This window comes from Anguilla rostrata, chromosome 17, assembly GCF_018555375.3.
Source record: "Anguilla rostrata isolate EN2019 chromosome 17, ASM1855537v3, whole genome shotgun sequence".
Lineage (NCBI taxonomy): Eukaryota > Metazoa > Chordata > Actinopteri > Anguilliformes > Anguillidae > Anguilla > Anguilla rostrata.
In genome coordinates this window covers 22,739,933-22,753,034 of record NC_057949.1, presented here as the reverse complement: position 1 = coordinate 22,753,034, position 13,102 = coordinate 22,739,933, and the positions used below count along the sequence as shown (strand labels likewise).

The following is a 13,102-nucleotide window of genomic DNA, read 5'->3' as shown; positions in this document are numbered from 1 at the left end:
TCTGGATATATACTGAATCAATGCAGGTTCAATACCTTGCTCAAGGGTACAACGGCAGTGTCCTACCTGAGAAACGAACCTGTCACCTTTAATTATTTTTCACTCTACATTCATCTGTGCAGTCAGTTGTCAGTGGAGGACAGTTCATATTCAGGTAGGACAGGCAGAGATGGGGTACGAGAAGAAATGGCTGACTGAAACCCATCCCTCCCTGTTTGATGCTACAACCTATTATGTGCGTTTTTGAAGGCTTAGAGCTTCAGTTGACCAACAGTTCTTATGCTTTTTATACTTATTTATTTTTTAATACAATTTTTGTTTGTATTTGAAGTCAATAGTATTATAAATTGAGCCAAACATGTAAGTATCTACAATAAAAACACTGAACAATGCATAGCCTACGTTGCAGTGTCGCCTACGACGGGGATATTTCGTGGAGTGGGCTGCTGTAAAATGCACTGATATTACACAGAATTTACGGTAATTTTTAGGATAGCTTCAACGACATCCCACAAACGGCGTTCAAATTGTCGCCCTTGGAGGACTGAACACAAATGCGATAGAACTGATGCACTGCAGTTCCCTCTTTAACCGTTAGATGTCACTGCTTTAACAGTTCCAGTACATATTTTCGCGAAAGCATACTAGTTAATTGCGTGAAGAAAATGGACAGGTACACGCTCCCCATTACTGCTAGCTAATCTTGTTGCAGTTTTAAGTCATAGCCAAAGTTAGTTTTGGCGTCTTCATCTTCGACTCAAAAAATATGATTATTTTAGCTCTAAACACCGTTGAGTCCAAATCCTTTTGAACGGAAGTTTGGCGGAAAATAAGCTGCAACAGACCCCATCGAACAGACATAATTTTAAAACAACAGGCCGCGGACATTGAAAATCAATGCGCTCTCGTCTTCAACAACCAAGCGATATACTAAAAATAGGTGGATGTAACCGGCGGAAGCAATTGTTTTGCTTTACATATTCTGCTTCGCTCAGCCGGTTCGGACTATGCTTGGATCGACATTGGGGTGAGTGCCATGGAACGTAGGCTACATGATATTGATTGCATAAAATTATTACCAGAAAAGAATCTAGAGAAATCTGTGGAATATTCAGGTTAGCTATAAAATCAGGCTAGCTATCTTGGGCAGAGTGAATATTACTTCCTAACGTCGGGGTTATCGAATTGGCGTTAGCATGAACCCTTTTGGTTACTGTAGCCTACCGCTCTTTCCCCATAAGGTGGCAGTGCTGGCTAGTATTGTGTACATTTCTTGCAGCGGTTGCTGACGCCTAACATTAGTTTATAACGGTGCCCCTAAATATCCGGTGTCTTTTATTAGGATGTCACTAGCATTTAGCCTAAAGCATTTGAATGTTTATTGTTGACTTACAGCTATATTCACTCATATATGTATGTACTCATTGATGAGTTAAATGCAAATTGATTGGTTTTTGTGCTGCTACCTGTGAGTGTGATTATATCTTTAAATAATATCTGTTGACTGTTTGTGTTTTAATCAAGGAAACAAAATCGTGAACAGATAAAATTTTAACCATAGTTGCATTCACAGGTTTCTGGTAGGTGTATGGTTACCGCTGGGTAGAGTTGGATGTGCATAATTAACTGTCCACACATTTTCGTGAGGAACAAAATGACCACAAAATCAGTGTGTGGCCCCTTGGCGTTAAGGGACGGTAAGCCTCACAGCTGTGGCAAGATGCCCCTGAGGTTAGGTTCTTGGTAAATGGTAAATGGACTGCATTTATATAGCGCTTTTATCCAAAGCACTTTACAATTGATGCCTCTCATTCACCAGAGCAGTTAGGGGTTAGGTGTCTTGCTCAGGGACACTTCGACATGCCCAGGGCGGGGATCAAACCGGCAACCCTTTGACTGCCAGACAACCGCTTTTACCTCCTGAGCTATGTCGCCCCCATTTTTCTGTTTGTCATCATGGTCCTGAGAAACCAGAAGAGACATACTTCAGTGGATCACTTGCACTTGTATAATAAGCCTCTTATCACTGGTCCTCTGAAGCCTCATTTAACTCTAATGGAAAAAAGAGGAAGGGGCTTGTTCAAGCTTACAACCTTTTGTCTCTACTGATGAGAGCAGTTTTGAAGAGCCTTATCGCCCCCCACTTCTATTACTGTGAAGGATGACTGAACTAAACATTCTGTGTTTAGTTCAGTCTTACTTCACAAAGTAGAAGTGGTTCGTGTGTCTCTTAACGTTGCAGAAAGCAGTAAGCAATGTGGTATATGAAGACATCCTGTGGTGTTTGTCTTGTACTTGCCCAGAATAAGCTTACTTTTCTTTATGCATCAACAGCTTACTCCAAATATTTACAGCCAAATATTTTGTGAAACGCACCCACTCAAACTCAAGGGCACAGCCGCACACATCTCCACCATGGAATTGAACTTGCAACCCTGCAGAAGCCTGGTGACTTGGCCTGGTGCTGTGCTACACTGTGGAGCATGCAAGAAGACCATACCACCAAACGCCCTTCTCTGAGTTATACAACAGCATGGCGCATGCTGATGACCTCATCGATCAAACAAGGAATCGCACGACATTGTTATTCAGTATTCTTTATTTTTTTTAGCTTACACACTGCTCACGTGCAGATGTCGTTCACAGCAGGCTGCTCAGGGAATCAGCTCAGGCTGAGCGGCAGCACTTCCCCACCTGTGAATTAATCCCATCAGCCCACACTCCTGGGCCGCTCAGAGCCTGCTATTCCCCGAACTCAGGCTGCAGTTAACAGGGAAATAATGTATTTAGTGTATGTACAAGCAAATGGCCATCGGTGTACTCTTGGGGAAAAAACCTGCAAATAATCATTTAGAAAATTAAGGACAAAGTGTCAATTTTCACTCCTCTTCTGGCCTATTAGAATTAAATATATTCAGCGATCAGCATGTGATATTTAGCAGAAATATGATGCATAGAGCACATTTGTGCAGGAAAACCATCAGGGATTAGTCTGTCAAATCAAAATCCCTCTGTGACAACAAAGGCCTGCTGAATTGATCTGCACATGCATTATTTTCCCATAGGTGTGTGATCTATTATACTGCTGTTTTATCATGCTCATGTATGTTTTGGTCCTCCAGTATAGAATTTTCAAATGCACATGTTCTCTCTCTCTCTCTCTCTCTCTCTCTCTCTGTCTGTCTCTCTGTCTTTCTCTCATCCTCTCTTTCTCATCCCATCTACACACACACTCTCACATATCAGAAAAATAGGATCATGTGAAACCTTAATGAATGCAGAAAAGGTGTATTATAATTTAAATAATGTGCGCAGTGTGTCCCCTACAGTGTCCTAGTTACTGATTGAGCGATTTAGACTCATTTGTAAAATGTGGGGAGTGAAGATGGATCCTTTCATCCACCCGGGGTGGCGGTGTAGCATAGTGGGTAAGGAACTGGGCTTGTAACCGCAAGGTCATAGGTTTGATTCCTGGGTAGGACGCCGCCGTTGTATCCTTGAGAAAGGTACTTAACCTGCATTGCTTCAGTATATATCCTGCATTATAAATGGATGCAATGTAAATACTATGTAAAAAGCTGTGTAAGTTGTAGGAGAATCCCATTCCGTTGACACTGCTGCCCGTTATGTAGGTACTATATCAATGCAAATATTGTACATATCCATATGATGCATGGAGATATTAAGTTAGCTAGAGTTTGGGGTTCTGTGCAAAATTAAGTCTGATTACATGCTTATGCAAGTAAACACACACACAGACAAAGAGTTGAGTTCCTGAGAAAAGTTCCAGTTCAGTTATATGGGACAGGTTTGGATTTGCCACATCCGGCAGTGCTCTGAGCACAACCATTTACAAAGTTTGTAGAGATAAGGTACATCGGATGTCAATACAACAAAACTTTTTAATCCCCTGAAAAGAAAGCACACCAAAGTGCATGCAGAGATTTTAACATACGCGGATCTCAGACTAGTCCATCCATCTCAGCCATGTCTTTTTCTTAGTCTCTTGTTCAAACAGGTCATTTCAAACAAAATGTTCAGTTTGATTTATGACTATACTGGCGCCTATACAGTCAGAAGACTACTTAGTTGATCTGCGTTACGACATACCCAGCTGCAAATATTTTTTGAACTTTGCCATTCCACACTTGTACTCGGAATGTCGTGAAGAGATAGAAAGGAAAATTCAAAATGTTCATTCTTTTTTGCCACGACAAACGATTTATGGTCTAGTCATACTTCAGAACCTTATTTGAGTCTCACTGTTCATTTCCTTCTCGACTGGAAGTACCATTTTTAAAAACGGAGTTAATTATTGAAATCCATGACTCAGAATTCCTGCCATTCCAGACTTTTTTTTAAATTTTTTGCAGAAATGAAATTTAGTGCTGCTTACATTTGATAAGGGTGTGATATTTATTAAAATATGTTTGAAAAGGTACCTTAGCCTAAGTGGTCTCTCTGTTATTCTTTCACTTGTATTTTGAATACTGTGGCACGAGGAAGGGCATTAGGGTACTTTCCACCAGGGGGAAGCACCGGCCCTACTCACAGGTATGGCTGCAGCTGTGAGGCATCATTCTACAGCCATGCCTCATAACCTAATTATTGGGCCTAAGAAAAAGGCCTGGTTGGCAGGCCTAAGAGTAGAATAGTTTTGGACTGCCTATTGACTGGGGTTTTTTGGGTTGTTTTGTGATTATGCTTCTGCTGAAGTCTTTTTGCCTGCCCTTTTCCCTTGTGAAGTGTTTTGTATTTGAAGGTTTTGTGGATTTTTCTGTTATTGGAAGTAATTAAAGGCACCAAGCTAAACTTCCTTTTATGTTGTTGTGTCTGTTCACCACGTGGTGCTGAGGCCCTCCCCAGCCCAGTGTCACAATACTTAAATGTTATAAAAGCAGTGATTATTTTGTTTTTTTGGTCAATATTTTTTCAGTTGTGCAAAAGGAGTATTGCATAGGTCAGGGTTTGTTTGTACAGTTCAGAAACTTGCAAAATACTCTCAGAAAACCAACATGAAAAAAAAAAGTGATCGTGACACATCCTTAAAAACTTGTGATATTTTGGCCATGTTGCCTACACCTATGCTGTAGGCTCATTCCTGCAGATGCCACCCCTTTTATGGGAAAGCACACAGTGTTTGACTAACAAACCCTGTGTTGACTTATCGAGTTGGCAACCGCCTTTGCAATACCAGTTAAGCTTGTTTGCAGTTGTCTGCAGTTTTGCCAAGCCAGCTAACGTAATGAAACCCTGAGCAGGCCTACTTTAGGTTCCTTTGTAGTATTAGCCCCCCCCCCGCTGCATTTTTTTCAAATGACACAAAGCCCGTATTTGTTGTGAGGTGTGATAGTTCCTGGCATAGATAGCCTTTACGTTGAATTTTATACTTTCTTCTGGGACATCATTAAACATTCCTTTTTGAGAACGGAGTGTTTAGATATAAATGAGATGTCTATAACAATGAAATGCTCGTATTGTTTTTTTTTACCTTTACAAGGCATTTTATACAAAACAGCATATGTTTATTTTAAAAGATTTATGTCCATAATCTCAATGTTTTACAAGTACATAGAGTTGTGCTTCTTTATATCAATATACCACTAAAAAGATTTTCACTACTAAGAGGCATTCGACAACGATGTTTTGTATTTTGTATATCCAACTCAGTAAGAGTGGTAAATCTTAAAATATTGCACAGCATATACCCTTTCCAATGTGATGGTGTCAAGATTTGCTGAGATGAATGATAAATGTACCTTTTGTGGTCATGAACCTCAAATAGTCATTCACTTATTTTATAGCTGCTCTTACACCATTTCGTTTTGTGATCTGGAAAGGTTTATGACAAACAAATCAAGAAGTAACATATAGATATCACATGTAAAGATGTCATAGTCTTCTTAAAGGATTTTATCTCAATAACAGTCATTGAAGCTTATAAATAATAAGAAACGCTTGTCTACTATCCAATATTATGATGAGCAGAATTAAGGGTCTTTGCTGCTTATTGGTGCTGTCCATATTCTCCCTGTTGATTTATCTATTTGTACAACTTAAGAGAAACATTCTGAAAATGCTGCATACTCTGCTCCATCTTTCTCATGCATGCTGGTCTCTAACAGACACCATTATCGTTGGGTTTTGTTGCAAAATGGCAGTGTTTCTGCATTGTTACATTAAAATCATGTGCAGTCTGGTTCACCCCTCCTCACACCTGCAGGTATATAAGCAGACACGGGGCTGTCCCTCTGAGCTGTGAAAGGAGCTCAAATCACTCCCTTATTTGCATGGCGCTATAAATAATATGTTTAAACCCTGCAGGTGTGTCTCCGTTTCAGTAGCGAGTCCGTTTCTCTGTCGCCCTCTGCTGGATCACTTTGGCTGGACCGGCAGCATCAGTTTGTTCAAGCAGCCCCCTCCACAGCCCACAAACAATGTTATCCTAACAGTTCCATGACATTGCAGCAGTGTGATTATTGCTGGGATGTGATGGTAATGCAGTCAGTCAGGTTTGTACTGGAAAAGAACGTGCATCGCAGCCTAATTCATTTGCTCTTCTGCCCTCCAGTGGACAGTGTTTTCAGTGCAAGCAGAAGCATCCTATTAACCAGTAGTTCCCAAACAGTGGATTGGGATTATCTGATGGTTGATGGATGGTGTTGAAGAGTATTGTGAGATACACATGGGATTTAAAAAATGGTCTATTGACTGTCCATTGAAATTCACACCAATCAAATCAAATATTATACATGCTATACTGCAAGCACTGCACTGATTTTGGTGTGATTGTAGTTATATTCCAAGAATATGATTAAAACACATGGTAATTCCTAAATTTGAAATTATCGATCTACATTTTAAAAAAATTAATTTGCTCATTGAGTGGACCGTAGGGTCAGACAATTTGGGAAAGTCTGCAACCGGGGTTCTGGAGAGCCACAGATCTGCTGGTTTTTAATTTCACTTTAAAATTAGCAAGTGATCGAGACATATGAGACCAGGTGAGCAGAGTTACCTGTGTAATCCCCTACATTTGTTTAAATCTGGTAAGTGCTGTAACAAGGAAGACCAGCAGACCCTGTGGCTCTCCATGACCAGGGTTGCAGTCTGCTGCTTTTGATACTGAAAAATCAAACTTTGTTTGATGGCGTCTCTACTCCAGTTTTCACAGAAAGAATATATTGGTAAACTTTTGAACAGCAGCACAGATTTGATCTTATTTAGTAATTTAATCTTCCTTTCAAAAACACAAATTAAATCGAGTATTTTTAAACATGCAACAGTCTTTATTTAATCTCACAATCCAAACACAAAGATAACAAACACACTTTCTAGATTTAAAAGCAAAAAATGATGTTAAACGTGAAAGTTTATTCCTGAAAAAGTCTTAAGGTATTGCCAGAAATCAATTTAGGCTACTGATAATGGGTTTATAAACTATTACAAATGGAAAATTATGCTAATCAAAATATAAGTAAAAATGAGTCATATAATAGCCATAATTTACTCACTGCAGTCAGACTTTTTGATACTTTTCTCTGAGGTTTTAGACCCGACAGATACTTTACAGGTAAAGACGCGGTCGGTAATCCACTCGGAGGGCTTGATGGTTAAGAAGCTGCTCAAACTGAAGGTTTTGTCGGGTTTCTGTTCGGCGATGCCGGTAAAAACCCCGCCGGTAACTGGTTTCCCGGCTGATGTCCAGCTGACATCAGCGAACCCAACAGACATCTGCGCCAGGCACACCAGCGTGGCTTTGTCTGTCTTCAGCTCCTCGCTGGATGGAGGCAGGAGAGAGAGGGTAGGCGCAGCAAGAGAAGAGTCTGAAAAAGAGAAATGATGAGATACCGGGTTCATTGAAAGGGTGCTCATATTTTCACCAGCAAATAGCCTATAGGCTATGTAACACACATTATGTATAAGTAAAAGTGCTATTCGAATAAACAGCATTGGATACAGATCCAAACAACATTTACCGCGTAACATTCCAGTGATTTTTAAAATTTATTTCCACCGCCTTTAAACTGAGTGAAAAATCGACCGAACGGTGTTTTCTGTTACTGTCATTTCTATCACGTCATTTGCACCATATTTTGACTGACAATGTAAATATTAATATTTCAAAGAAATCTGTCAGTGATTTTACAGTTTGAGGCTTAATAGCTTAATAGACTTCGTGTTTTACGCATAATCAATAAAAATCAATAAATATTAAATTTTTCTCAAAAATAACTTAGCAAATAGCAATACCAGGATTCCAAACGAAGCAAAAGGACTATATTTTTTTAATATGCATTTTTTTAAATAAATTTAAACCCACATAGAGAGAGAAAAAAATAAGATGTGAAGCATGGGATTTGTATCTCAGAATTGAATTGTAAAAGATATGCACAAAGCTGCATTTGAAAAATTTTAAGCCTCATTTAAAATCCAAAAATTAATGTCAGACAGAACAACACAATGGCATGGAAAACTGCATATTTAAAAGAGTTTGCAAAGAAATGAAAAGAGACTTACCAGTGACAATCAGCTTGGTGCCTTGGCCGAATACCACAGTGATACAGATGATGTACACCCCCGTACAAAAACCTCAGCTCAGTTTGAGCACAGCAAGAGGGAACTGAAACACACTGTGGACACAACTCTGAATGCTGATGGCACATCTGTAATTCCTGTCAGAACCATGTAAGTATGGACAGCACATCTGCAATATCCCAAACAGAATCAAAATATAAATCTGTATAGCACATCTGTTCTTCCCGATTAGAACCCCCATGTCAACCTATACAGCCCAGCTGAGGCTCCCTAACAGATGCCACAGGTAAATCTCTGCAGCACAACTGGTCTGGTGTGGCCCTTTCTTCACTTGGAGCTCCTGCCCCTCTAATGCTCTCTGCACTGACCTGCAGGGCCCTGATGGCTACTGATGGATTTTATAATCTCATTCAGTTTATCTCTGGCAAAGAGTCAGACCCATTCAGTAAAATAATGTTTACATTTTTGGTGAACCCTCTGATTGCTTATTAAACCAGACCAGGTGATTGATTCTTTAACTGGCTTAATAGTGCCTCCCTGTCCACCTCACCTTATGACCATCACAATATGGCTGTCATGCATCACCCCTGTGGATCCCACACATTAGTGAAGATTAAGGTCAATTCAGTCCTTTCAGTGTAAAGTGCTTTATTATCAGGACACAAAAAGTATCATAGAATGAAATGTTGTCCAGTTGCAATTTCCCCCAACTGAATAGGCTCTTTACTTACTGTATATATGGGAATAATTAAATAATATAAAATATAATTTTGATAAAACAAGTCTCCCTCAAACTATCGCAGGAGTGAGTGACATCATTATAGACAACCCAGACCTGCAATATTTTAATCACGCTTCAGACATATGCATACAGTAATCTGGAATGAATCTACATTTGGATCAGTTTTGTACAATGAGTTGTTGGGAAATTATGAAAATCAAATAATTTTTAACTTTTTCTTTGTGAATATATATTTCTGTGCCGGTTTGGGAGCCAGTTGCGTAATTTAATGCATATAGAATATACTGTATATTTGTGTTTTGGGGAAGAAATACTACTGTACATTCTTAGTATTTGACTGAGGAAATGAAATCCAGCACAGAGAGATCCTGTTTCAGCTGTAAAAAACACTCATCTTCTATGGGGTTATTGAAGCAGCTTTAAAGAAGAAGTGAAGCTCAGGTTTTTGTCACGGTGTGAATCACTGTGATACAGCTGCACTAGCAGAGTCATCCCTTGTTCAACAGTAATACACTGCTGAGTCTCCTGCCTCCACATTAGTAATTATTAACTGATAATCTGTTTTACCCTGGGCTGTGGAGTTAAAGCGGCTGGAGGAGAACCCAGCTCCATATGTGGGGGAGCTATAAGAGTAGTAGAAATACAGCACATACTGAGGAGCACTGCCAGGAACCTGCTTGTACCAGTAAACAAAATTTCCCTCATCTCTGGTAATATTACAGTCCATTGTGGCTTTCTGCTGTTTATTCACACTCAGCACTGAGGGTTTCTGTGTCAAAACCTTTTGGCCACTGACACCTGTGAAAGCAACGACAGAAGAGCACATTTTAAAATTCTTATGCAAAAATGCCTGATTCATACCTCAGCAATGATAAACACACGTATATTGTCTTACATGAGAGCACAGCAATGAGAGTGCAGAGTGTCCCCAGCATGTTGCCAGTGTGTGGAGTGAATGGCCCTTACTGTCCAGCTGAGTGATGAGCAGGATGGAATGTGAGGAGAGGAGAGGCTGCAGGACCCAGCTATAAGGGGCCAGTCAGTACGATGGAGAGGGAGGAGCAACTGCAGTCAGCCTATCACAGACCAAGGCTTCATATTCATACAGACCAGTTATGTAATACTAATAATACACAGTGCTCCCACCACCGATGTTAATTAAATTCTATTTACAATGTATGTAAATATAAAGTATATCGTTCATTGTTTGCTGCAGATGTAACAGAATATAACATATCGCTGAGCCAGTTCAATGACACTATATTTGCCCACATTAAATGGGGGTGACATAGCTCAGGAGGTAAGAGCAGTTGTCTGGCAGTTGCCGGTTCGAACCCCCCCCCCTGGGCGTGTCGAAGTGTCCCTGAGCAAGACACCTAATCCCTAATTGCTCCCAACGAGCTGATTGGTACCTTGCATAGCAGCCTTTCACCTTTGGTGTGTGAATGGGTGAATGAGAGGCATCAATTATAAAGCACTTTGGATAAAAGCGCTATATAAATGTAGTTCATTTACCATTTAAATGTGTAAAATGGACTTATTTTATTCTCCACTTGTTTAAGCTGTGAAGTGAACTGGGAGCTCATCTCACATTAATAGTGCAGACCTGAGGACTCATACAGAGGTGATGAGATGATGGGGATTATGCAGCCAATCAGGAGTCATTCCCACACGGGGAAATAAATATGCGATTGCAGTTTGTTTGGACACAGCAATGGGGTTAGTATCCCTACCCTTTAATTAATCATGTGTAATGAGTGCTTTGTGGCCATATTTATGAAAAAATATAAAGTTCAGTACAACATCATATACCTTTCTTCATTCAAGCACTCCACCATATCATATTCTTACACATGGATTGTGTTTATATTCATTTTTATTGATACAAAATAATACTCAATCGTGAAAGATGCATTTATATCCTTTCAGTTTGTCCACAATGCTCAGGGCTTGTGTACTGACAGAACTGCATGATGCTAAAACTCAACATGGTATTGGGAAACATCATAAATACAGGCATGGAGTCCAGTTATATAGATTACATTATAATATAGCTTTTGTTAATTCAATTATTTTTAAGATTCACTTTATATTTTTGAAATATTTTTTGTTGTGAAACATAATATTAACTTCACATTTCTAGAGCTTTTTGTTATACTAATTTTACAATTTACTAAAATAACAAATTAATTTTGAGGAACAACTAACTTGATGTATAGACTTTTTATGTAGAATACAGTTCAATGACCTAATCTGTTTTTGCTGTGGAAGGGGCTGGCAAATGACAGCAATGAGTTAAAAAATGTTTCATATTAATGAAAATGTTTTTGATGAAAGTGCATTATATATAAATGATATATATATATATATATATATATATATATAAGATTCCTTGTTTATTTTCCCAACTCACGAGAGGTACTGAGAGTAGGAGAAAACTGCTGTCACTAATGCTGTAGTTCAGGTTTACTTTATGTCTATTTATCAGAATGAGAAGTGAGTGTGTGTTCTAGCTGTCTTCAAAAGCAGAAGTGCAGATAGTCTGCGCTGAGGTTTTTGTCATGGTGTGAATCACTGTGATACGTGCTCACTCACAGAGTTCACCCATTTCTCACAGTAATACACTGCTGAGTCTCCTGCCTCCACATTAGTAATTATTAACTGATAATCTGTTTTACCCTGGGCTGTGGAGTTAAAGCGGTTGGAGGAGAACCCAGCTCCATATGTGGGAGAGTTGTGTGTTCGGTAGAAACACAGCAGGAACTGAGGTGCACTGCCTGGAACCTGCTTGTACCAGCAAATAGCGTATCTATCCTCTGGGCCAATGTTACAGTCCATGGTTGCTGTCTGTCCTTTAGTTAAACTCAGCATTGAGGGTTTCTGTGTCAACAATGTCTGACTGCCGACACCTGTGAAGACAAAAGGACACAGAAAGTTTAAATAAATAAATGAGGAACTTCTCCTGTATGGCTCACATCATACTCAGTTATGCTTGGTAGAATAAAAGCAAAATTGAAATTTCTTACATGAGAGCACAGTGATGAGAGTGCAGAGTGTCCCCAGCATGTTGTCAGTGTGTGGAGCAGGTTAGAGTGTGAGGATAGGAGTGACTGCAGGACCCAGGTTTAAGGGACCAGTCAGGAAGATGGAGAGGGTGGAGCTTCTACACTCAGCCAATCACAGCAGCTCAGTATTCTGTCCACCTTAATTCCATTAGTGACAATGTGATAACAGCATTTATTTCACAGCCTAGCTAATGAATTCTTCTCCAATCAGCTGATGGATCCCCAGATGTGTAGAAGCTGTGTGTGCACTGTCCATCCTCTCTGCGCACAGTCCCTTCTGTTTAAAAAGGAGCTCAGGGACTGATGCTCCCACGCGTAATGGAAGCATGGAGTCAGCAACTGCAGACAGGAGTGAGCCCAATAATCCCATTCACACACAAGGAGAAAAGCACCAACACACCAGCGCACACAGACACAATCAGATGATATATAACGTAAGTGAGAGAGTGGAATCCCCAGTCCCTCCAGTGACTGTGAATCCCCAGATGTGATTGGCTCAGCTGTCTGTATCTGTGCTCCCTTTTCCAGTGACTCCACACTCTCAGCTCCTACACAACTGGAGCCACACAGGAGAAACTGTGAAAGAGCGCTACAGTGCTACACCTGCTACTCCACCCCAATCCCACTCACACATATCCTCACAATGTTACTGTCACACAGTCACAGTGTGATACGTAATGTAAATGTAATGACCCACACCTGCAAATTTATTACCAGACACTGTTTCTTCTCTGTTGATGTCTAGTGAAGTGAAATG

The 13,102-nt window shown here is 40.0% G+C and overlaps 1 protein-coding gene across 1 annotated transcript; it reads right to left on the bottom strand.

The window, feature by feature from the left end:
- Nucleotides 1-7,266: 7,266 nt before the first annotated feature.
- LOC135243130 (immunoglobulin lambda-1 light chain-like) lies at nucleotides 7,267-12,444 on the bottom strand. The gene is made up of 4 exons (XM_064314696.1): nucleotides 12,307-12,444; nucleotides 11,864-12,189; nucleotides 8,521-8,554; nucleotides 7,267-7,826 (listed from the first exon to the last, which is right to left on the bottom strand). The coding sequence occupies exons 1-4, from the start codon at nucleotides 12,344-12,346 to the stop codon at nucleotides 7,507-7,509; spliced, it is 720 nt and encodes a 239-aa protein (XP_064170766.1). The 5' UTR covers nucleotides 12,347-12,444; the 3' UTR covers nucleotides 7,267-7,506.
- Between the last annotated feature and the right edge of the window lie 658 nt (nucleotides 12,445-13,102).

Bases quoted from the DNA above. Each gene is read 5' to 3' on its own strand.
- LOC135243130 (XM_064314696.1), bottom strand. From the start codon at position 12,346: ATGCTGGGGACACTCTGCACTCTCATCACTGTGCTCTCAT. The intron at 12,190-12,306 runs GTAAGAAATTTC...TTGTCTTCACAG, and splicing joins TCTCATCACTGTGCTCTCAT to GTGTCGGCAGTCAGACATTG. The intron at 8,555-11,863 runs GTATCACAGTGA...TGTATCACTGTG, and splicing joins TGAACTCTGTGAGTGAGCAC to GTATTCGGCCAAGGCACCAA.